Source organism: Rhopalosiphum padi, chromosome 1, assembly GCF_020882245.1.
Source record: "Rhopalosiphum padi isolate XX-2018 chromosome 1, ASM2088224v1, whole genome shotgun sequence".
NCBI lineage: Eukaryota > Metazoa > Arthropoda > Insecta > Hemiptera > Aphididae > Rhopalosiphum > Rhopalosiphum padi.
The window spans coordinates 80,296,091-80,321,896 of NC_083597.1; the positions used below are offsets into that span (position 1 = coordinate 80,296,091).

A 25,806-nucleotide genomic window follows, 5' to 3' on the forward strand; every position below is an offset into this window, starting at 1 on the left:
TACTTGTAGCTCGTAGGTATCTCCCGCGCGAAACCATTATCAATACAATTTATTTATTGCATATAAAGACCATTGGTGGTACACTGGTACCTAACGACATGAGACTATACTTTTAAGACATTTTGGATTATTCCACATTTATTATTTATTTTATAATTTTAATTATTCACTAAAAGTTATTAAAATTGCCTACATCACAATCATGCCCATTTTTAATAGCGGATGTGTGGCGTCGTCTTGAGCGTAATTCTATACATATTGTATCCTTTGGCCTTTGCAGCAGGTGCCGTAAACACCATTTGCTGCAACGTCCCACAACATTGTATACACGGAATGTATTATTGTTATTGCATAAATGTGTACATTTTATAGATAGGTGTTCGGCTAACAAAATTTAATGGCGTATTTTAAGGGTATCCTTTGTAGTAGAAGCCCGTTTCTGGCGTTTTACGCTCGAAGGCCCCAGGTCAGTCGTACACAGAAGGACAGATCCGAGATAAAACTTAATTGGTTTTTTTCTTGCAACAAAATGGAATTAATTTGTTTTTAATAAACACCCGCTCGCCATCGCTCCAGTAGCTCGCTGTTCATCCGATATCCCGCACGAATGTTGTATACTCTCGTTCTTTCGTTTCAATATATACATTTACACGATAAAAAATAATATTATTTGTGTATTTATATATAAACATTATTGTTGGCGGTCGTCCGGGTCGCGTGCTATCCCCTAATAACCACACAATACCATCTTGTTTTATTATTTACACATGCCGGAAACGTTGCTTTAAAAATAATTCGCATTTTAATACCGTTGGAAATAATAAGGAATTAGAGAATCGGTTAAATTCTAGGCTGAGAGAGATCTCACAAAACAAACGATTCATTGTGCGCCGCCGCTAAAGAGAGAGCAACAGAAAAATAGTTCTGTTTCAAGGGACACTGTTTGCATACCTATGTGTGTACGTGCATGGATGGCTTCAGGTTATGCTCAGCTACATTCGGGACCTAGAAATGACTGCTGCAACGAGAAAATAATCGTGTTTCAGTCAACATCAGAAATAATGTTGTTCAAAGTTTTTACAGCCGATAATGCTCGCGAAGAATGAAAAATCGCCGTAGCCGGTTTCAGCATACAAATATATATATATATATATATATACGTATTACATACATGAATATTTCAACAAGCATATAAAAAAAGTATATACTATAATATATATATATTATATATGTATATATGTATATAGATCAAGAAAGAGAGAGAGTGATAGGAAAATCTCACCGACATTAATTACGTGTTTTACTTTTTTTGGAAACAATTAAAATAGTAATAAAGAAGTATAATAATATAATATAACCTCATAATTGTGTTAGAAGGATGAAAGGTGTTTGAGTAATCAAAAAATAAACTTTTCAATGATTGTAATTGGATTCGGATTTAACGACCCCCCCCCCCCTAAAAAAAAACAAAGGTATTGGTATTGAATAATATTATTGTTGTTCGAATCGATGTCTTTACCGTGGATAAGCGCAAAAAATGTTCTATCTTTTTTACTCGTTCGTTGATTGATAATATATTTAGCCGCCCACTAAAATAAAATACTCAAAATGCAAATTTATATACGATCGATGAAAATATGATAACTCATTATAATCCGAGTGGAATGGAATATCGTATCGAGTTTGTTACAGTCGTTCAAATAACACTGTCACCGCACGTCAATTTTCCATTACACACATTATAATGTCGTTCGTATATTTTTACAAATATTAACACTCTGAAGGATTATGTGTGCTATAATTTTTGAGCACATTAATTAATGTAAGCATATTTGTGATACAAACCAAAATATATATTATTTATATTAAATAATTATTCAAATTATTATCCACATAAATTCCCTTAACATACATATACAGCGATGATTATATTTTATTTCATCCATATATAATTTGCTTTTTTAGTATAATTGTCATATTTTAATCTATTAAATCTTCTGAAACATAAATATAGTTTTTTTCATTTTATTCAAATATTTGATAAATTACGAAAAATTTAAAAAAAATCACTTACCGATTTGTTTTGAAAACAAATCGCAAAATACCTTTTGAATTGATGTAAACAAAACAATACCGAACACATATAGGTAGGTACTCACTATTCGAAAAATTACAAAAGTTTTATCAATTCTTTTCGGATTCCCCATTTATTTATTTTTATAGGTATATATCATTATTTATATAATATGGTTGTTTATATGTTTTGGTATACACTTCCAAAATTAAAACCATTATAAAGCGTTATCTTAAAAACTATATAGTTTTTGAGTAGATTATTACGAGAATCTCTCGAGTACACTCTTACCCCTCAGGTAAGATAATTAAAAGATTATTATTTTAATGAGATACCTTAAAAGCGTAGTATAACTCAATTTCTATTTAGCCATATAATATATTATAATAATATAATATTATAAAATCAATACAATACGGAACAGTTATTACTTTATGTTTATACAATTTCTTTGACTTTAATACACAGTACGGTGGCCATAATATTATCATAACATAATCAAAATACTAAAACCTAATAAAATATAATGGCAAATTAGCTATTATAATATTATTGAATTATAGACATTAATGCAACACGCTTGCAACTATTATTGTACACCGTGCATTACATATTTAATAGTATAAAATAAATGGTATAATAACGTACCAACCGCACTTCCAGCTATATGCCTAAACTTACGTATATGCGAGTACCGCGCCGAATACCTTCGTTCTACATGTATTTAATCCGTTTTACGTCTTGCTGGGTACTTTTGGGTGTTTGGGAAATTAACGACCCCTAAAAGGGTGGTCGTAGATCGTACGTGTAATATACTAACAGTTTTCGCGAGTCAACGTCTGCAGAATTGCTAAAAACAATACCTACGGACGACGACGCTGTAACAAGTCGTCCGTAATTATTTACTACCATAACGCTACTGCGTTTAATTATGTTTAAGCCGTAGCGTCTACGAAGCGTAATTTTAATTTTTCTCTTGCGAAAGCGTACTTAAGAGGACACCATACCCGCATACTGTGTTGTATACGTCTTACGAATATACAAAAATTCAAATTTTCGTTCAGTAGAACCAATTTTGTGATTAAATATTAGAGGGTTATGACACGAGTGATTTCTAGATATAAATTAAACACTAAATTAGTATCTAATTGGTATTTAAGATTTAAATTTTGTTGTGTAATGCACGTGAATTTTTTTTCAATAATCTTTACTCGTTTAATCATTTTGCATTAAATATCTAATATTACCACAATACTATATCTGCATAGTATATATTATTATGACTGTATGAGTACAAAATAATAATAACATTTGCTGGGCTATTTCCCGTAATAATTTGATTCTATGCTATTACGATAATTTTTAGATTACAATATTTTAATATTCGGTAGCAATAGTCGATAAAACACCCGTCTGCCCGTCACGGTCGTATATCGTTACACGTTATAACACCGTGTAGGTACCTGTCCCGTCAATTGGTAAATAATGTGGAAAATACTGAAAATAGTTCTCGTACGGCAATATTGTTATTATTTATATTTGGACGAGTTGCTATGTTATTTTAATTATTTATGTAAAGGAGCAAAATATGTTTAATAAGTTATTAATTTATTGTGCTTATTTTAATTTCTTATTGATATTTTATAATTTATAATTTAATATAATATAAAAGGTTTATGTTTCATTTTTATTTTAAGTTTAAACCTTAAAATATGTGTAGAATAGTAATCAGTATTTATACCTTCTTGAGCGTTCAACCATAATTTTGGGTAAATCTATTTGTCATGTATTGGAATTGGTACGAATTTTTATACGTATATTTATTATTTTTAATTTTGACATAAAATAAGCCTTCTTGATTATGCTTATTCCTCTCGTAATCACATTACTCAGCCAATAATCCAATAGCTTATCAAGCATTAATAAAAATTAACTAATGTAAAATAAATATAAATACAAATTTGATATTCATACCAATCTAGATATTTATTTAGTTAGTTATCTAATATTCAGGTAGATATTACTTTTGCTATCCGATCTCAACACTGGTTAATACCTATTATTAGTAAACTTATAACTATAAGCATTTTATCTGTGTTATTTCGTAGGTTTTTTTACGGTTTATGAGTATGTAAAATATCGATATAACCTAAATTGTCCATGTTGTATGTTTTTAGTAAGACCGATACAATACATACGGTGGTAGCGTTCCCTTCAAACCGTTCCGCGATGGCGTAGAATTTTGAGATAACCGTGACTGTAACAATGTTCATTATTATTTATTTATAATTTTATTTTCGATCGCTCGACAAGCGATCAACCGGCGGCATAATAATATCACATCAAAAATGGTAACGACTTCGGCAGCAATAATAATATTACAATGTTTCACATTTAAATAATATGATTCGCCAAAATAATAATAATATGCAATATCCCTATTTTTGAACGTGGAAATGTCGATCGTTCTCGCGGATTAATTTAGTAATCCAAATGTTGCTGTACGCCGTGGCAAACTATTACAATTTTCGCTATAAACGAGCAGTTGTAGCACAAAATACAATAATACTATTATTATTTATAATCTATTACGCGAGTCGGGAGTGCACTTAGTATACTCATGTATAATAAACGTTTTTTGGTATTGAGTTTGCGTATGATTATATTATTGTGTCATTATAATATAATATTATACCATGTTAATGTGGTGAAAAGGTGGGAACTCGTAGCACGGATAGAACAAACCAACAAACAATACTGTTCGTAGACGAACATTTGCCAAATCTAAATAATTTACCACGTGATCCGTACTTGGTAAATTCAAATTTATTTTAAAAATATTATCTATGCTTTGTTTACAAAAGGGTACCTACTGGCTACTTCAAACTCGAAACAGATGTTGCCCAACATTCGGTATAAACTATAGTAGGCATTAGACATTGGACATATTAATAATATTATTATTATTTTTTATAGATCTATGGTTCTAACTCACCCGGACAGGCTAAGTTACCAAACGAGAACTTACTGGTCGGTGGACTAGATATTATATTTCATTATAGATTGCAGCTATAGACTATTCGTGACTATACATCTCGTCATAACGGTCGATGGCTGATGAGTGATGCATGTGGTAATACCTATACACCCATTGGACATAACAAAAATCCCAAGTATTCTATTCTACAGTCTAAATGCCACATGCGACGGTCACTTAGCAGTTAGCAGGCAGTTCTCCATTTTAACTTTTCGACCATTTTAGATTTAATTATTGTAGCGTTTTCTGTTTTAATGACATAGATGTTTGAAAATATTTTTTTTACCAATAACAATAATGAGCACTTGTTATATTTTTAACTGATTTAACCATAATATTATTTATTACCAATTATAACAATATAATTACGTTACCTATTCCTTATAGTTTAATCTTTCTTAACCTTCATCCGCTCACTAGGACGATAGATTGGTCATCTTTTTGAAATTTTACGGCGCAATTCTTATTACAACGCTGATAGAGTGATAGAGGTAGCATATATGTATTCTCGAGTTACACGCCCTTTCATAAGATGATCATTTAGTTTAATTTTATTAATTTAAAGACTATTTTGTTTTAATTTTTATACTATAAATAATTTACCAAAAATTATCCTAATTTTTTCGAAACATGCTCATTATACTAAAAATAAAATTAATTTAATGACAAAAATAAACTGGCAGCCAAATTTTCGTTTTAGTGGTTGGCAATGTGACTTTTAAAGGTACGATCGGATGCAAGTTAATATATACTCGTATATTATATAATATTTTCTGAATTGTCTGAAATCTTTACGTTGTAGTATTTTACTCGTAAGCTTATTGGTTATTACTCGTAAAATTTTACTTAATTTCATAATCCCAGAAAAACAACAGTTATTACCTATTTACATACATTGGCGGGATTGATGATTTTATACAATAATAATAATTATAATTTTTCATTTAACTATTGTACAATTAATAGTTACGTGTCAAAAAAATCTTTTTATGGCCACAGATCAAATATAAACCATTAAATTTAATTTGTGACACTACAGTGTTACAAAAATTTCGAATAAAATTGTTGTCAAATGAGGTTAGGCTAGGTAATTCGATTCAGAAGCGATTATACAATATGTATACGTTCCAGACACCATCATTAAAACCCAATAATAATTCTTTTGTGGTTTCGATCGCCCATTTTCAATTTAATGATATTCGGCGTTAACCATTAATATCGGTTCAATATACACAGTAATAATAATATGATGCTAAAAAATGTATAGGAGTTTCGATTGTGCCTTTAATCTTTTCGTTATAATAATATACGTTACATTATTATCTCGCCCTATATAGACTCGAATATTTGTTTTGTCTTTTTTACGATCTCGTTTCAATCGAATTCGTTTGCGGTATAAACGAATATTTATCATATTCCACTGTATTCAATAAAATATAATATCATCATCGTTATCGTCGTCGACTGTTGGCCGGCTTGGTACATACGACGTTTTGTGCCGATTTACCGTGACGTTAATATATTATCTAGTCGCGAATTTTATTTAGTTGTCGCGGTCAAATTCCAAACTGGAAACGCAATCACCGCAGTTCGCGTCGACCCTTTTCTTCGGCAAACGACTTCAACTGCAACAACTGCTGCTGAAGTGATAATATTTATATGTTGCTGCTGCCACCACCGATGAATATTCATTGGAACGAAAATATTAATTATCGCGTGAGCCATGACGCGGGCCGATATTTGACTAACGAAAACGCCGTATTTATGTAAAATATAACTATACATTATACACTAAAAGTTCAGAAATATCATTATTATCATATTTTTTAACGTATATAAAATACATCTAAAGAGTTTCTCGGAGATAAGTTGTTTTATAATATTTTTGTTATTATCATTATTATTATTATTTTTTTTTTTTTTGTGAATTATATGCGATTTAATTTGAATGATTAAGCCGAAAGTTTTTAATATTGTAAATATTTGCATTTCGAGATGCTAATTTAATGTCGAGTGTAATGAATCGATTTTCAACCCTATCCCCTCCCTGCGCCTTCGGGACATTGCAACTTTTGAACACGATATAAACATACATACAGTAAGGGTGTTAAACACTACAACACTCGACAATATTTTGCAAAATGATAGAAATAATATGTGCAAAAAAAAATGATAAAAAAAAAAGATTATAAATGTTTATTTCAATGTAACATATGAATTAATTTCATCGAAAATCGTATTGACATACTTATCGCTTTCATGTAATACTAAATAACAGTTAGACGATAATAATAACCCTTCAAAAAAATAATATAATCGTATTAGTGAAAGCTGCAGCAATCACTATATAATCGTTGTAAATTAAATTATACTTGACACATTTTATTTTTGTAATAAAAATGTTCTATTTGTTACTTCAAGTCTTTTAAGTTTTTAATTTTAATCTCTGTAGGTACGATGAATAGGTACAAATATATGGTTTAAATATAATTTATTATTGGATCTGTTCAAGTATTTCCCTTAATGACTTTTTTATAATTTTATAAACATAAATTCAAATAGTTTTAATTATAAACAATATTATTTAAATATACTCGTCATAAACCATAATATAGTTTAAAAAAACTATTATGCATGATAAATTAATACAGTAAAATATAGTATAATCTTGCTTACCAACCTCAAATCGTTAATACCATACTATAATATTACAGACATTACATTTCATAATTACATACTAATGATTAAAATTTTCCTAGCAGACATTAGTTAAATATGTTAAACATTGAACGGTCAGATATTATCAAATTACCTATATAGCATTTTATGTTTATCATATGACTGTATGACTGGAATTACGTTGTTCACGTTAATTAAATACATCATTATGTTCATTATTCGTCGTCGTATAATATTTTGTTTATCCAAACATTTTTAAAAAGTTCTTGGAAACTAATAATATGCTATATAGATAGAAATATATGTATAAATATAGAATATAGGAATTCATTCACACACAAAATATGTATACAAATATATAATATATTATACAAATTAATTAATAAAACATGCTTTATTGTATGCGATTATTTTTTTTATTTAAGGTAATTTTATAATTTCCATACGGCTTATTTTAAAATTTAATATTTTAAATACATAGTAGACGATAAAATACGAATTTAATATTTATAAATACAAAGGTACGGCCGTGCGGGATAAAATATGCAGCAATCACTTTCTAATGATAAATGATGTATTTATTTTTAGGTTGCAACATTTATTTGAATAATGTGCACATACATATTTTATTATTATTATGCATTATATAAATAAAAATATAAACAGAAAAAACAAACCTGAACAAATCGATTGTATTTATAAAGTAAAATGGGAAAATCGCTGGGCATAATCTAATATTTTTCAAAACGATAAGTCATGAAAAATGTACGAATAACCATGCGTTATTATCGTTATATATAGTATTTGAAAATATCCCTTATGGGGCACACAGCATATATTATCCTCGAACGGTCCTTCAGCTTTATTTTTATTATTTGTAATCCCCGACGAAAGTTTAACCCTAATTAAGTGTATTTTTTTATGCATATACAATATTTTAACCAGGACATAACGTTTTGAATTTGCACATCCTGAACAACTAAATAAAATATTATACAATATCGTGTACAGTGTTTCTTATTTAATTATATATTCACGATCGTGTATGGTGCTCGTATCTATTTATTTTCACACGGCGCTCGTTCTGGTTTCGAGTAGTATACGCATATATAGTAAATATGTTATAAAAAAAATAAATAATAAACCCATCCAAAACCTGCAAGGACTGTATCGTTCTTGCCGCTTTAAATTTTTTCGAGGATATAACGACCTTTAATATTATATATTTATATATATATATTATTTTATAATATCTAGACGAACAATAGACGTGCATTCATTTTTTCCAGCACGGCGTAACCACTAGACTTTCAGTGCGGCTGCGATATTATGTATGCGCGTACCCTTTTTTTTTCATTTTTAAAAACATTACATACATTACTCAAAAGAAGTTATCCCAAACGTATATATAGTCCGTAAGCGGGTATGTTAATAATAAAGGAGAAAAAAAAGGAGGGTGTGAACGAACTTTCATTTTATTACTTAAGCCAAGTCGAATGACGCTTTACGACACACTTAAAAGTGAAAAACCAAGAAGGCGTCGCGTCACGATAGTGCTCACCCAATATACCAAGGTTTTTTCTTGCATTAATTTTTCTTAAGTAACTTCGGTGTAGAAACCGCGAACCGACCACATTGTGTAATATCATTACAGCAGCATCACACTATAGGTACCTATGTTCTATACACAAAATAGTATGCTATATTATATACATTGAGTAAACTATGAACACAGTTGTTAAGCAAATATTGAAATATGATTTGAATATTATGTACTGTCCGTCACACTCACGTACTCATGTCGAGACGAGTATATAAGTAAATATTAATACTAAATACTTTGAGATATAATTCGTAATATTAAATACCTATTATGACATTTTACTTTTTTCTGGTAAGTATCATAAAATAATACACTTGTCACAGTAACATAATCAGATTAAAACGAAATTAATGTGCACGAATAAAAGAGACCACATATTCGTTAACCAAATATAATAACCTGGGTAATTGTTGAGAAATACAAGTGTCGTAAACTCAAATCAGGTTGAGTAGAAGGAGAGAGATAAAATGAGAGAGAAAAAGTTTATATTGATTTTCCAACGACATGTGCGAATTTTTTCCGGCAAACACTTTTTGGGGAAGAAAATAAAGCTTAAAAAGTTTTTCACGTAGCACATTTCTATAGATTAGAAATCGAACACGGATTGCGTAATCCACTACTCAATGTTAGGTTGAGTACCTACATATTTACATTTTGAGTTAATAGTTAAAAATATTAACAAACATTAGTTTTTAACAGAATTTGCCCATTTTATATATTTATATTTTAATAAGGTCAGCTATATAAGAGTCAATGTCAAATGTAACGATTTTTAAATCATCATATAAATGTATTATGGTTTTGTTTTATTTGTTGTAAATTAAGTTTTATTTATTTTTTGATTTCTATTCAAATACACATATTTACTTTCAACATGCATAGTATATATTATGGCATTTATAACTTTGAGCACATTATTGAAGTCTAATGCTTTATATGTATACATATATATTAATCTTTATTCAAAGTTATTTACAATCTATACTAGTGTGTATAATGAGTAAATATTGTATTAAGTATAATATAATATATGATATGGCGAAGAAAACTTAAAGTCGTTTCATATTAGAAACGACTGAACATATTATTATATTAAGTAATTACATCAGAAATAGGGATGTTGATATACGTATATTATGTAATGAGAAGATCTCTATTCCACTCACGTTTAAAACATCTGACTGGCTTTTCTGGAATGAAGCTGAGCTATGAGGCTGTAGGATTAATGTTCCGTTCTGGAGTGAAGGCAGCGATAAGTACGTGGAAGCTGTTTGCCTTATGTTAGAGATTCTTAGATCGTTATGCAAAGAGATATTGGTGACATACCAAGGAGCGTTGAAAATAATGCGTAGAAAAATGGCTTGGAATGCTTGAACGGTTCTGGTGTTTGATATAATTTGTCTGAACCCCAAAGGCCGACGACTCAATAGGACCAGATGGGTTGCTGTAGGATTTTGTACAATAGTACGAGTAGATGGCTTAAGTGGTCATACGTGATTTCAGGAGAAGCCTTTGAATTTTCCGGTGCCTGTAAGTTGATTATGCTTGTTTTTTAGGTGGAAACACCAGCAGGTGAGTCTTCTGTTATGCTTGCCTTGGAAGAAATAAAATAATATTTAAATACTATACTCGTACTTTCCATTCGAAATTAAACCTCAAATTCAAATGTGATGTATAATCATTATTGTTATATATATCTATCGGACTATTTGATTTTTGTATAATGTTTATTATGTAAAATATTTATATACAATGTACAGACTAATGTAAATATTCAAGTACAACGTTTTATTGCTGATGTTAAAATGTTATTTTCAAACTATAATAATGTAAATTATAATATAACAATTTATCGGTATTATATTATATATACTTCCCTAATTTAAAATTCCTACTCGCATTTCACCACGCGATGTACTGATGTATAATAAACAACTTGTATTGTTCAGCAATAGTTATTAATTCACATTTATTAAAATATATAATTCTATATAATATTGTATATTTTTATAAACATTATTTAATATCAATTAAATATTATTTATAAATTTACATTATTGTGTGGTATTAATTTCAGACTACTACACATTTAAAATTTAAATTATTTTTTATACTATATTGTATTGTAATTTTTATTTTAATTGGTTTATAAATAATTGTATTGTAAAAATTATTACAAAACTTTGCAATATTATATACGAGTATACATATAACGAGGTATTTGATACATAAAATTATTTTAATTAACACTGTTTTATGAAAGGTTGCAGCATAGTCGCCTGTCGGGCAAAAATGTACAATGTTGCAATACTGAATGCCATGCGTGTATGGTCCACGCGATTGTTTAAAAATTCTCGTGAATTAATATTTGATTGGAAACAAAAGGGGACACGTATTATTATTAACATACTACAGTACTTAAAAAAGTTGATTAATATATATATACATAAGAGATGTACAATAATACATGTGTGGGTACGTACCATAATATATAAAGTAGTTGCTTATATTATTTTATGATGTTATTCCAATTTTATATTAGGTTCGTTCATATATTACACACACGCACGCAAATGAATGGAAAACTTAGATATTTATGATAAAAATAAATAAATAACTTATAATTATTAAAATTTTACACAATATTCTCCGCCCGGTTCAAAAGTCATCAATTTTTCGGGTAGCAAAAATGCTCCATATTTTATAACTATGTGGTGATTTTTGGTAGAAAATTAAATCTAGTTAGTACATTGAATATGATGGGGGGGGGGGTAAAATTAACATCCATAACCTAATTAATAATAAGGTGCACTCGACATCTACTGTTATAATACAGGTATATAACAGAGCGAGTAACCAGTTTACGTTCAATGTATGTATTGAAAACATTTTTTGTTCCTTTGAAAAGCTTGACAATTTAATAGAATATTCCTTATAAGTTTTTTTTACGTTAACAATTACAAAAAAAATAAAAAACAAAAATACATATTATAGCCACAATTGTCACATGCCATAAATTAATTTGTTAATAACGATTTGGAATTTATTAATAATATATCATATAAAAACCAATTAAATTACTTAAAAAAAAAAACATTTATTTATGATAATCAATACAATTTACATTCATGGAGAGAACATTTATTGCAGTCCAGTCTACGGATTAAATATTAAAAAAAAGATAAATATGTATGAATTATTTTAAATGCTAGACATAGTAAGTCCACAACATCAAGTAAGGAATGTACGTGAGGAAGAGCTATGATGATCTGAAAATTAGTAATTATTATTAGGTAATGTTGAGTGTTATAGATTGCACGATTACCCATATCATAAAATGTATGACCATCATTTTATGCTGTCTTACGTACCTACATAACCGTTGCAGATCCTTATGGGACTTATAAAAATCAAAACACTTTTGATTTGATGGCCATTTGCCATTTGCCAATAATCGATTTATTATTTATTTCCCATTTTTTCATCAAAAAAAGATTTGGTTCGTGATGTGAACAGGAAGCAGTGACTCTCGGTGTCGTTGGCGTGGTGTTAAAAATCACGAGACTACACAATAGCTTCTCGTCATTTGATTGTCTGAATCCCCAAAATATTATTTGTAATGCAAAGAAGAACATAATATAATATTATTGTGCGTTTGCGACGGATGATGAGAATCATGAATGTCCGTATTGGGTTCAATAGACGATACCGGGAATGACCCGGTCGCCGATGTCGGAAATATAAATTATAATCGAAATATGCGTTGGTTTGATGGGTGGAGTGGGTGTGGGGTGTTCAAGAGGAAAATTCTCGTACCTATCCTCCCACACAACAACGCTCCGAGCCTTTGTATTGATTTCTTTTTACACTTTTACGACGATATATTTTAATACCTTCAAATAATTTTCGATGCGGACGTCCGATCGACGAAACCTCTCATCGTCGTGGTTCGCGCGTCAAATACTCGTGTGTATCGAGGAGTATCGACCATCTTGATATTTTATTATACAAGGTGTATCTACTTTATAGTTTATATGTCATTATGATATGGAGCTGTTTTTTAAACACGTAGGTATCGTGAAGCGGTAGAAAATGCGTTTAGATATTTTGAATTTTATGCATCGACAACCAATGATGTTCACGTATATGTTTGTAGCATCGTCAACTTTTATAATATTGAAACGATTATGTATATCTAAAGTCTTTACTTTTTTTCTTTTTTTTTTTTTATAAATGGAGGACTCTCTTTACGCCACCAGGTCCACCCTATAAATTGATCCCATATTACAACACGTTATGATGCAATATAATGATAACCATATTATATTATATTATAAATATATACGAGCCGGACTTATACGCTGAAAGTTAATATCCACGTAAAATATGGTTTTGTCGACATGCGTCTTACGTGATATATTTATTATCAACGGACCACAATAATCCAGCCAAAGTTATATTAAGCGAGTTACCTATAATAATATTAAAATGTATGTACGTGTGTGTGCAGTATTATGGCCCACTGTTGCTATAAACTACAAGTAATGCGTTATTAGATACGTACCCTATTTATCGTATATACCCATTCAATACGATGCTGTGCGGTGTAATATTATAATGCTATAATAATTACAATACAAATATAATTGTAACACGTAATCGATTCAACAATTTTAAAAATACATAGACTTAAATTTTATTCTATTATATAATTATAATACACGATTATAATTCATTAAAATATTAAAACATTACTATTATTATATTAGGTACATTATACTGATTATTATCTAAAGCTAAATAATTTTTTTTTTAAAAGTGTCATATTGGTATATGTTTTATAATAATATTAGTAATTACTGTTAGGAGGTATCTACCGATATATTTATAAGATATTGTTGTTAGTTTTTTGATATTAAATTGTATTTCAGGCAATAGTTATGCTACGCTACATATTATGAATGATAATATCAGTACATATTATTATTATTTAAAAGAATATTATATACTAAAAAAATCGTTTTTTCTCATAAATAATATTTGAAACATATTAAATATTTACTATATAAGTTTAATAATGTATTAGTATGAGATATTAAATAAAAACGAAATATTGATGAAAAAATATTTTAATTCACGAAGTAACTGTAAAATACAAAGAAATTTGTAATATATACACATTCTATTTGCCGAATAGGTAAACAGTTGATAGAGTAGTATTATTAAAAAATCATCGAAGACTCAATATATTCAATTTTAATAATACGAGTAGTACCTATATATTCTGCGATGATGCCTAAACATATGCGTATAGTTAAACATGGTCAAAACTATGTAAATATTAATTAATAAATAATATTTCATTATAATTTATTACATCAGCAAATATTTTTTGATTTATTTTGACATACAATTAAATAATATATAAATATAATTTGATGGATAACCTAACCTGCCGGATCTATCTCAACCATAGGTAACTAGTAACTACTATACTTTATTAACGTATATGCATCTGCCATATAATGTGTATTATTTTTACATTATATAAAAATACATAAAAAAAAAAGTTGCGAATACAGTATAAGGTACAAAATATTTTCTCGTTAAACACGTCCACACAGAATTGGTACTGACATATTTAGTACACTGCATAAATTATATAGACTGTTAATATTCCGTATCGTGTTCTCTGGGAACATCTCGAACTTGTTTCTGAAACACAAAATCTGAATTACATAACATGCTTTTTTTGTAAAAATCGTCAGACATAGCAGCACGAATAAATAGCCCACTGGGATTTTACCGAAATATCTTTGAGTGTTCCGATCATCGTATTGGCAATGTCTCTTGTGAATCCGTCTGCGTCTCGTTTCATATTTTCGGTATCCGATTTTTCGTAAATTTCGGCGCCGTTGAGTACCAAATGCTTGTACGCGGTCATGAATTGTTTTCTAAAAGACTCCAACGTGGGTACGCTGGGAAGATCCCAATTGTTCCGCGACAGTGTGTCAATGGCTCTATACCAGCTAGTAACGGCTTTTTTTACTGTTTCGCTTACGTCGGGTTTGTCTTGCAACTATATTTGTTTGAATATATACATAAATATAAACGTCATATTAGCGAACATGCAAATAATATGGATGCACGCTCTGCACAAAGAGTTATATTAATGGCGTATCGTAGCTCACGATGTCACTATAGGACAACGGATATACACGGAGACGCGAAATGGCGGGGAAAGAAACAATTTACTGCCACAAATATATTCTGTTTAATTTTTTATTTCGTTCGGTAATGTTTATTTTTTATTTTATTTTATGTTAATTTGAAAATTTTGTTATTATATTAAACGTCTATATTCGATACCAATCATCCACCCGTCACCCGCCACAAGATAGTTTGTGATAAGAAATATAATAATATATATTATATTTTACTGGTATACCGAATAATGAGGAAATGTTATGCGTAGTGGGTCGTTCTTTTAACTATAGACGTTACGTTATTTTGTACGAATTTCGTGATAATGATAAAAACACAATTTTTTCAAAAGAGTACTGAACTCAATTTGTAATAATTCAAAAACGTGCATCCTGCGCACTATTTCGTTCCGGTGTGTCAAAACGAACAATACAATATCGATAAGAGCTTGTACGCGGCGACCGTTGTTATAATAATATATTATACACTTCGAAGAAAACAAAACACTATACAATATATTATATACGTATGCGGTACACAATATTATTATTATGTATAAACGCAAAACTAATATCGTTCGGTTTAGTCTATTTCGCACTCAGATGTGCGACGGGGCACGGTCGACCAAACAGTATAGAAGTCGACCAGAGTTGAATAATACGTAGTATATATTATATATATGTATAATATTATGCGCGCATTGTGTGTACGCATAGTACCTGCCTATACGCCGTTTTCGTTCTCATCGCCGTGAAAAAGAAAAAAAGAACACCGTCTGTTTAAAGTTTGAATCGGATAACGCGCCAGCGGTTCTACGGTGTAAAACTACCATTATAGAACACGTCTGTGCGCGTTTAAAAGTCCCGGAAACGAGTGATTAATCCTTTTGGTCGGTGTCTGCGCCATGCGACGCTTGAACCATAATATTATACGCGTACGGCGTAAAGGCGTGCGAAACTTATACATTTTGCAGCCGTCTTTACACCTGACGTCGTTTCGGCCAAAAGCAATGGTCGTAAAATACGCGGGCTCTCCCCCCCTTCTCCGCCACAGCATCTGAGAGGACTAACGTATTTGGGTATTGTTCTTTTTTTATTTTTCATTAATTCCTATAATTTATATCGCTATTTGGGCGAGTGTATTTAACTGCACTGATTTTTAGAATTAAAAAAAACCTTTTTTATAGCTATGAACGGCAAAACGTATAATAATATACATACACTGAAGGTACCTATACTTGAAGGGTATACATTCCCTCAAGAGTTGTGTTCCACTACTCCGCTCGTCTAAATTTTAAATGCTATTTGTCTATAAAAAAAGTCATTTGTTCAATATTCTATATTTATATATCAAATACATTTTTTATATAAATATATATTATTAATCGAAAAAATACAATCTGTTCAAGGTGTGCGATAAGTTTTATATGCAGTATTTTATTTTTATTTACAAAATGTACAAAAGCGTAAATCGTATGAATTTAAGCGCGTGGATGAATTGGCCATCTGCAATACTCGTATAAAAAATTTAATGGTTGATTTTTATGTACTAATATTATATAAGTCGCTGTTACTTTTTCGTTTCAGTCGAGACGTTATCGGAGAGCAATATTTATTTTTAAAAAAATGCTTCAGTACCTAGGGAAATTAAAAATGTAAGTTTTCATTAAAAAATCATTACGATAGAAAATGAAACCTACACAGTGTTGATAATACTGCGTGCCCCACGAACAAACCCTGTGATAAACAGTAATAGTAGTTATGTTTGACATATTTTGATCTCAAGCGTGGTATGAATTTTTATTTTTCACACGAATTCCTTGAAAATTAAGCGGAATTCTATACCAAAACTTTATCAAGTTTCGCGTTTGACAATTAGTCCATACACCAAATATCTTCTAAATTATATTATACCATATGGTACTACGGTATACCACGTACAATGTACATAGCCACACTGTGCTGGTTAATAAGTTAGCGAACTGGTGTCTATACCACATATTTTCTCGTTTCAGTTTATACATGGTTATAGCACTGTTGTTATTATTATTATTGTGTATAGTTTTTTTGTTTTGAATCATTGAATCGCGACCCACTCACACATGTACCAATAATATAAGTTCATAGTATTATTTTTTGTTATTTTTTATTTTATATCAGCACGAAAACGCAGAGTGCAATCCAGACGATTTGTGTTCAATAACATCGAGAACGTTGAGCCTTATACGCGTAGGACTTAGGTGTTTTTGGCCAACTGTATTCTTTTTTCGCCTGCCCTCTTCCCCACCAAGGGTTGCGCGGTCCACCGTCTTGAGATATACGATAATATAATATTCTTCGTCAATTTTATTATTTATTGTGTCTCGGTTTGGTAGTCGATGGTCACAACGGCGGTGACGTCAAACGACATAGCGAAAATCGAATTATTGTTGACGATAGTGGCAGCCGCGTAGTTCAGCTTCCGGATTACCACCGCCACGTACGTTGGGGATTTTTTTTTCTTTTGGTTAGAGATCTTCAACGAGAACCTATATATATATATATACACCGACCATTATACGTTTTGAGTACGCGATTCGGGTTCGAAGACGTATTGGCGGCGCGAGATAGTGAAAGGATCGTACGCGCTGTGTAATCGGGGGTTATAATATTATATAGCAAGCCCGCACCGTCCGCACTGCGTAATATATAATATATATATATGTGTGTTTAATAAGTATTGTGCGAGTGCGCGTGTGTAATATACTTACGGACTTAGCCCAAGCGGCTAACTTGGTCTTGAATCGCACGCAATAATTGAGAAATCCGTTTTCGGCGATAATGCCCAGGGGTGCGGCAGACGAACGTACTTCGCCGAATTCGGTCCACGCGGACGTGATGTAGACGATGGCCACCTCGTAATCGGAAGACCAGCCAAACGGAATGTTGTTCGTCTATATATATATATATATATAATATAATATATATACACCACAGACACACACACATATGAGCCATGTTATACGCCACTTAGGGATTAAAGTTATAGCTTATCATTTTCACGACATCTGTGTATAATATACGATGCGTGTGCATATACATATAAATATATAATATATATCGTAAAGATCTATGATTTGTATTAATTATTATGATAACTCGATATCGCGGTATGTTATATATTGGCGTGTGCTTTACAAAATATATACTCGTTAGGCACATAATTAACCGGTATTTGGTTTTTTTGTTTAATTTAAAACGAGCGAAAAAATATAAAACATTTTGACTATTAATTGTAAAAATTACATATTGTTTTCATATTGTAATTAGAAATTGATATAATTCGAGGGAAGCGAGAAAACGAGATTTTCGGTCCATATCATCTCTCCATAATATATCTACGTGAAAAAGGCTTACACCCGCGGTTTATTTTACTAATACACTAACACTACACACACACACACATGTATATTATGCACGTGTGACGTGTTCAGTATATAGTATAACTAGTATAAGTATAGATGTCATAACACGGTGGACAAAAATGCTCGAAAAATCAAAAGTAAAAATCGTACACATCACCAATACAGACTTTAAAATTGTATACAGATGATATATATTATATCAATAATGCCGCGGTGGCGTGCACACCGTCGATTTTCCCACCGTCTTCCGGCGACTGAAAAAAACGCGCGCGGTGCAGCCACCCCGCATATTATAATATATATGTAGGTGCGATATATAATATTATGTTATCGTATGTGCTTGCTGCGCGTAGCATAATATGATATATATAATATTATTATTATTATTATTTGCGTTTTTATCGTCGTCTTCGCGCCGTCAAAATTACTCACCGAGGACATGGTGTCGCCGACCAACGACGACGCCGAAGCTTTTGAACTTTCGACGGGATTCACGTGACCGGCAGACTGGAAAACCGAGAATACATAATATCAAATGAGCGATAATGTGTGTCTGCGAAAAAATCGATTTAACCACACACGCGCATCGTTGTTCCATTACATTATATATACTACATAAATAACCACGAGCTTGTAATAATTTCAGTTTTCGTACCATTATTATTATATAAACGAATATTTTGATATATCACGATAAACGTTATGATGTAATATACGCGGTGACGTATATATTATATGTACGACATTTCGGAAATGGATTTGGACTGCTGCGAACTAAAATAATTGTGTATTTTCTAATTATTATTTCTTTTTGAATCTAATGGAAAAAGTTTTCCAATAACAAAATCCGTCTTACGCCGTGCAAAATAAATTAATTATATAGTCGGATCGTGATATATATATATATATATAATACCTGTACAAAACTTCAAATCGATCGTTAAACGACCTATTGTAAAGATTATATTCTTACGTTTTAACGGAGCATATTACATAATTGCTTTGATCGTTAAATCGCGTCTGAAGGATGTTTCTGATGTTGCGATTTTACTAATTAAAATACAATATATTTATTAGACGCGCCGTTTAGTGCTCGAGTTTGGACCACTGGGAATACGAAGGTTTCAGTAATGCAATTATAATAATATATATATATATAATATATAGTACCAATCACACTGATCACGCATCGAGAATAACTTTATTACCTATACATAACTGCCGTATATTATTATGTCTGTGCGCCAACGGATAATGCAAAAAATTATTAATTCGTTTTTATATTACGCGCGGACCGTTTATAAAAAAAAATAATAATAATAAACAAATACGGTCACGATAACATCTATAATGCGTATTATAATGGCGGATGTTTGCCTTCCAGGTCCTTCGTCCTTCATTCCGGCTAATCCTGCGTAACGTCGCTGCCTGCAGAAAGTGTCATAAAATCAACATGCCTTGCGCGCATAATACGTTTTTAATTACAGCCTTGTAAATTATTTCGTCTCCAACCTTACCCGACTCGTGGCGGTGCGGTATATACGTTGTGTGCGCGCTGTAACGAACGAACGAGCAAAATCCGAAAAAAATAAAAATAAAAATGAAAAATATAACGGTATCGCATATTATTATTATATAAACCGCCGCCGCGTTTACGGCAACAGAAGAAAAGTCGGGCTACACATGTCACGCGTAGTCGTCGTTCCCGCTGCGCGAATTTCTCGTAATTTAAATGGTAGTAATATGGTACAACGCGTTTTCTAGAAAATCTCCTGTTGCCGCGGTCGCAAAGGGTTTTTGCGGCGGTGAATTTCATCAACGCCGATGGCCCCCGGCGATGGCACAAACGACGTCCGAACGACATCGCGGTGGACCGAGACCAACTTTCCCAAAACATGTTTATGTATACAGGACTGTGGTGCCGTATGCTATTATATATTATATTAACCGCCCGTGAACTAAATGGTTTCGCTTGTTTATAATTATTATTATTCTATTATAATGTATGAATACCAATCGCAATAAAACTGAATAGTATTTTATAAAAATTATTTTTTACTATAATATTATATCATTTGATATAGTGGTTCTTGGAAACGTGAATTCATTATTATTTATGATATATTATGCTAAATTTATAGGCATTAGCGTATTGTTAAAAAATTATTACCTTCACTGCCCCTTCCCACAATATGACAATGACAGAGACGTATAGCCAGAGACTCACACAAAATATGTCTCTGTTCACGTGACAACCCAATGTTATATTATTTTTTATAATTGTGTTTTGTTGCGATGTTGATGATAAAAAATAAGTATAAAATAACCTTGGAAAAAAATATAGTAAGTTTTTGCGTTCACGCGCGGTCACAACCCTTTGGAAATTTAAAAACAGGTGTGTTCCAGTAAAGATAATTTTGTCAGTGAAGGGGCGGGATAAAAGCCATTTCGCTCGCCTCGAATTTTCAACACTTAATATTAGTACGACGACCGAGCGTAGAATACGTATTTTTTTCAAAAAAATATGCAAATTATATAAAGCGATTTTTTCCCAAAATAATAATATAGGACTCATAAATAAAAATGAAATCCACGCATTTTTCGCGTATGAATAATACTATTTCGGTTCGTATAATAATTTATCTTATTTATTATCATTATTGTATAAACTAATCGAATAAAGATTTACCAAAATCGTGTCGGGCATTCTCAAATCAGTTGTGCATTGATCAAAACAATCAATACACGTATAACGACCATGCAATATATAGTGTAGGTATACTCAATAATTGTACTGGCAGCAAACTCAACTGCCGAACAAGACATATTATATTATGCACTTACGTCTTAACCATCTTCTTGCAACGAGCCCATACATTGTTATGCTAATTATTACGCGAACACAACTATAGTGTAAGACATGGTCATGTCACACACACACACACAACCCCATTGTATTAACTTACCGCGGTGGTATAGGTCTAACCATTGTTGTTTTGCCTACACATATTACAACACATAATAATACACTATTCGTAAATAAACGAATAATTACCTATTTTGCCGACTCGACCAAAGTTATAGTTGAATCTCGAGAATTTAACTGTCTATACGCCCTGTATAATGCGAATGCTCATAATAATATTATTGTGCGCTATATATGATTATAATGGTCTATGATAGGTAGATAATATCCTCGTTACGTGTTGAATCCTATACGCTATACTTCATGTTATCCTTAAAACTTAATACTGCCGAGATACACGACCTCGGGAACGAATTAAAATCATTGAACCGTTTACGATCTTGCAGACGTTCGCGTTTTACGAGCGCGTATAGAGATGGTATAATATTTTATTTATTCACAAAAGTTCTGCTCTCATCACCCTAAAGCAAATAGTTTGGAGTATGACTTATGTGAGTTGAAGAAATCTATTCCTGCTACAAGGTGACGACAAAATGTCTATCAAATTATGATTTCCATCATACACATTTTTAACGTGAAAGTGTTGAGATCTGATGAGTTTTTATTTGTACCACCATATTATCATCATATTATGAGTACAATGCAATATTAACTGCTGTACTTGGGTTTTTTTCGTTTTACCGAAAATCGAATTGAATGGTATTTTTTTTTTAACGCAACAAAACGATTATCCAAACGACAATTTATTTGTAATAGTGTTTGGAAGAGAAGGAGGATAGTGGTTGTAGAAATTGACCAATCGGTACCAATAAAAAGTTTCAAAACTATTATATCCTCATATATGCCGGGTATTTGCAGTTCAATAAAATACAATTTTTTAACAAACTATACGGACAAATCGTAAAAGCCCAATCGAAACAAACATGGTTAAAACATGTAACAATAAACGTATATTTTTAAATTAAAAACAAACCCACTATACCCATACCTATATTATATACGTTATTTGTAATTAGATTATAAATTATATGATAAGCATATCGTTATAGTCAAAATTATTGTTACGATAAAAAAAAAATATATAATAAATTATTGTGATTCCTTGAAAATAAATAACTCACTAACGCTTAAAAGAAATAGATAATTAATACACTTAGAACGCTAAGTTCATCATTTGGGTACATAAATTATATCTCTATTGTGATATAGAATATGCTACAGAATATATAATAATTTATACTGTGTTTTAAATTGTATAACATTATCCGTGTTCTATTAAAAAAAAAAAGATCAATATTCCGGATATATAGCTTATTAAAATATAGTTTCCGATTTAAATATTATACTGTTTTTGTTCAATCGTTTTTTATTGTATACTTATGAAATATTGATTGTAGACGATTTTTAATAACGTTAATTTTATTACAAAAAAATTAAAAACCAAATAAACAAAGCCTCTTTGAAAACATTATACTATGTATTTTTAATAAATCATAACTGTAATTATTACTTGTATCTGAATCTAGCTGTATTATTATTTATATTGATATAAAAATGTATTTAATATTTTACTTGATTGAAAATTTATTAAATAATATTGTATTTAAATTATAAATATTTTTTAGATATAGCATATTATGTGCGATAGGAGTTTTTTTTATTAATATTAAACCATTAAACAGGTGTATTGATAATAGCTGCGGAAATGAAATATTATGTAATGTTAACCTCACTAATCCAATACACACTCAAAAAAAAAAAAAAAATCATAATATATTTTAACAAAATAATTATGTTCTTTTTTCGTTATTTTAATTCATCCTAGTTTAATAGCTAGCTGTTTAAATTGAATGAAATATTTCATTACATAAAATAAATGATGCAATGATATATTTTTGTCAATTTAATTAATTCAAGTTTTAATGTGCAGCAATAAAATAATATGATAAAGAAAACCAACGTTGTTTGCGCGCAAATTAAATTATATATTTCATTGGCTGGTGTATATACATAAATCGCCAACTGCGTAATACCATTGGGAATTGGACATTTAAATAAAAGTAGTTAGGCTCTATCAACTATTTTTAACCATGTTATTCTTGTAATTAAAGTATTGACTTAAATGTATCAGTAACACTTTTTGTAACAAGACGACCGGTGGTAAGATTATTTATTATTATTTATAATAATACGATACGCTTGATTCGTGAGTAATTTTTAAAACAAAAAAAAAATTGTTATTAAAATTAAAAATAGAAATTGTCAGTACTACGAATATTTATGAGAATTAAATTTATTCGGATACGTCAGACTTGTGAAAGGTCTGAATATAAAATATGATTTATGTATTTTCTCTGATATGTTGATTCCCAAACTCTACACTGACTTGAGCCGAACAAGGGGACAAGGTCGAGTATCTATATAACTATACAAGAACTATTTATACTCCAACTACAAATACATTCATTCAATATAAACTTTTATTTATTATTATATTGATAAACCGTTAGTAAATTAGATGTATGCATATTTTGATTAACAGTCAAAAATAATGTTTTAAAAATTAAAGTTTTGGATCGCCTTTTGAGATAAATTAATATTGTTTTCATTAATCTGTTGCAAGAGGCTCACAATAAAGTTTTCGTATTATGTAAAAAAAAAGTTTAAGAAAAACTTGCCATTTATTTTACGTTCTCGTGATCTAATAGTATTTAGCAGTGAACAAACCCAAAAACGTGGAATAAAATAACCACATATGCGTCAGTCTTGTCGATTTTAACAACGGCAATCGCATTACCTATTTATACTTGAGTAGGTAATTATTAATTAATAAAACTGAAAAAAGTCGTCAGGAAATAGTTCCTATTACCCATATATTATAACGCTTATCAGAACTAGCTGTTTATATCTGCAGAATATTTACCAAACGGTATACTCAAGTATGTATATATTGTATATTATACAGAAGGTCCTCTTGCCGTACAAATGCAAAAATGAGACTGCAATATAATAATAGTGAAAAAAAAAATTAAAAATGAAGTGACGTTCAATAATTAACAAATAAACCATAACGATCATACATTATTAACACGCTCGTGGTTATAATAATATTATAATGTAATAGAAACATTACGCTACGGCTACGTGAAATTAAATTTAAAAAAAAGAAAAAAGAAGCTTACTTGCAGTGGATTGCCGGTCGACAGTGCGACGACGGCAAACAATAACACCGAAGCTCCTCCTAACCTTTGTACCATATTGCGGCGTGACTGTTATATTACTTACGTCAATGCTGTCTGACAGGCATATAATTTTACGTTAAAATGTAATTAATATTGTATTGGATTATGATGATGATAATAATATTGTACTTCGTGAGAGACGCGTTGTCGTTCGGCGGAAAGTCGCACAGCAGTGGCGTGGCCCATCCGCGGTAGTCCGATAATATTGTTATATTATTATCGGATCGGACGTAAAATGAGATTATACAAAAATATGTATATATATGTTATCATAAACTGAGGATGTTTTCGAGTAGTATACACATTATATAAATTGCTGTGCACAGGTACCATCTGTATATGCACGTAATCTCTCGCGGAGAAGCTGTGCGCGTATATATATATATGTATTAATATATTATACTATATATTGTTTGACCGTCGTGGCCCGTGGAGTAGGTACGGCAGTGGGTCGCAAAGTGTTGAAACCCAATTACGGCCCAGACGGTCAATAACTATATTATACATATATATATATATATACACACACACACATATACATATACACCACTGCTGCAATGATCACAATGGCAATAATAGAAATGATAACAGTTATACGTATACGTATTATTACGGTCGTCGACGTCGCGGGAGTGCGT

At 30.6% G+C, this 25,806-nt stretch overlaps 2 protein-coding genes across 4 annotated transcripts in view; both read right to left on the reverse strand.

The window, feature by feature from the left end:
* The window catches only part of LOC132918123 (neuroligin-4, Y-linked-like), a 384,793-nt gene that overhangs the window by 146,021 nt on the left and 212,966 nt on the right, over positions 1-25,806 (reverse strand). The window lies entirely within an intron of this gene.
* On the reverse strand, positions 14,505-25,371 carry LOC132918124 (uncharacterized). Its single transcript, XM_060979229.1, has 5 exons — positions 25,109-25,371; positions 19,433-19,507; positions 18,347-18,529; positions 15,200-15,472; positions 14,505-15,108 (listed from the first exon to the last, which is right to left on the reverse strand). Exons 1-5 carry the CDS (start codon positions 25,181-25,183, stop codon positions 15,064-15,066), a joined length of 651 nt encoding a protein of 216 aa, XP_060835212.1. The 5' UTR covers positions 25,184-25,371; the 3' UTR covers positions 14,505-15,063.

What these genes read in the sequence shown, in the direction of transcription:
- LOC132918124 (XM_060979229.1), bottom strand. Translation starts at nt 25,183, where the DNA reads ATGGTACAAAGGTTAGGAGGAGCTTCGGTGTTATTGTTTGCCGTCGTC. An exon ending in CGACCGGCAATCCACTGCAA is followed by an intron (nt 19,508 to 25,108) that starts GTAAGCTTCTTT and finishes TCGGTTTTCCAG; the next exon opens with TCTGCCGGTCACGTGAATCC. An exon ending in TAGCCGCTTGGGCTAAGTCC is followed by an intron (nt 15,473 to 18,346) that starts GTAAGTATATTA and finishes AAACAAATATAG; the next exon opens with TTGCAAGACAAACCCGACGT.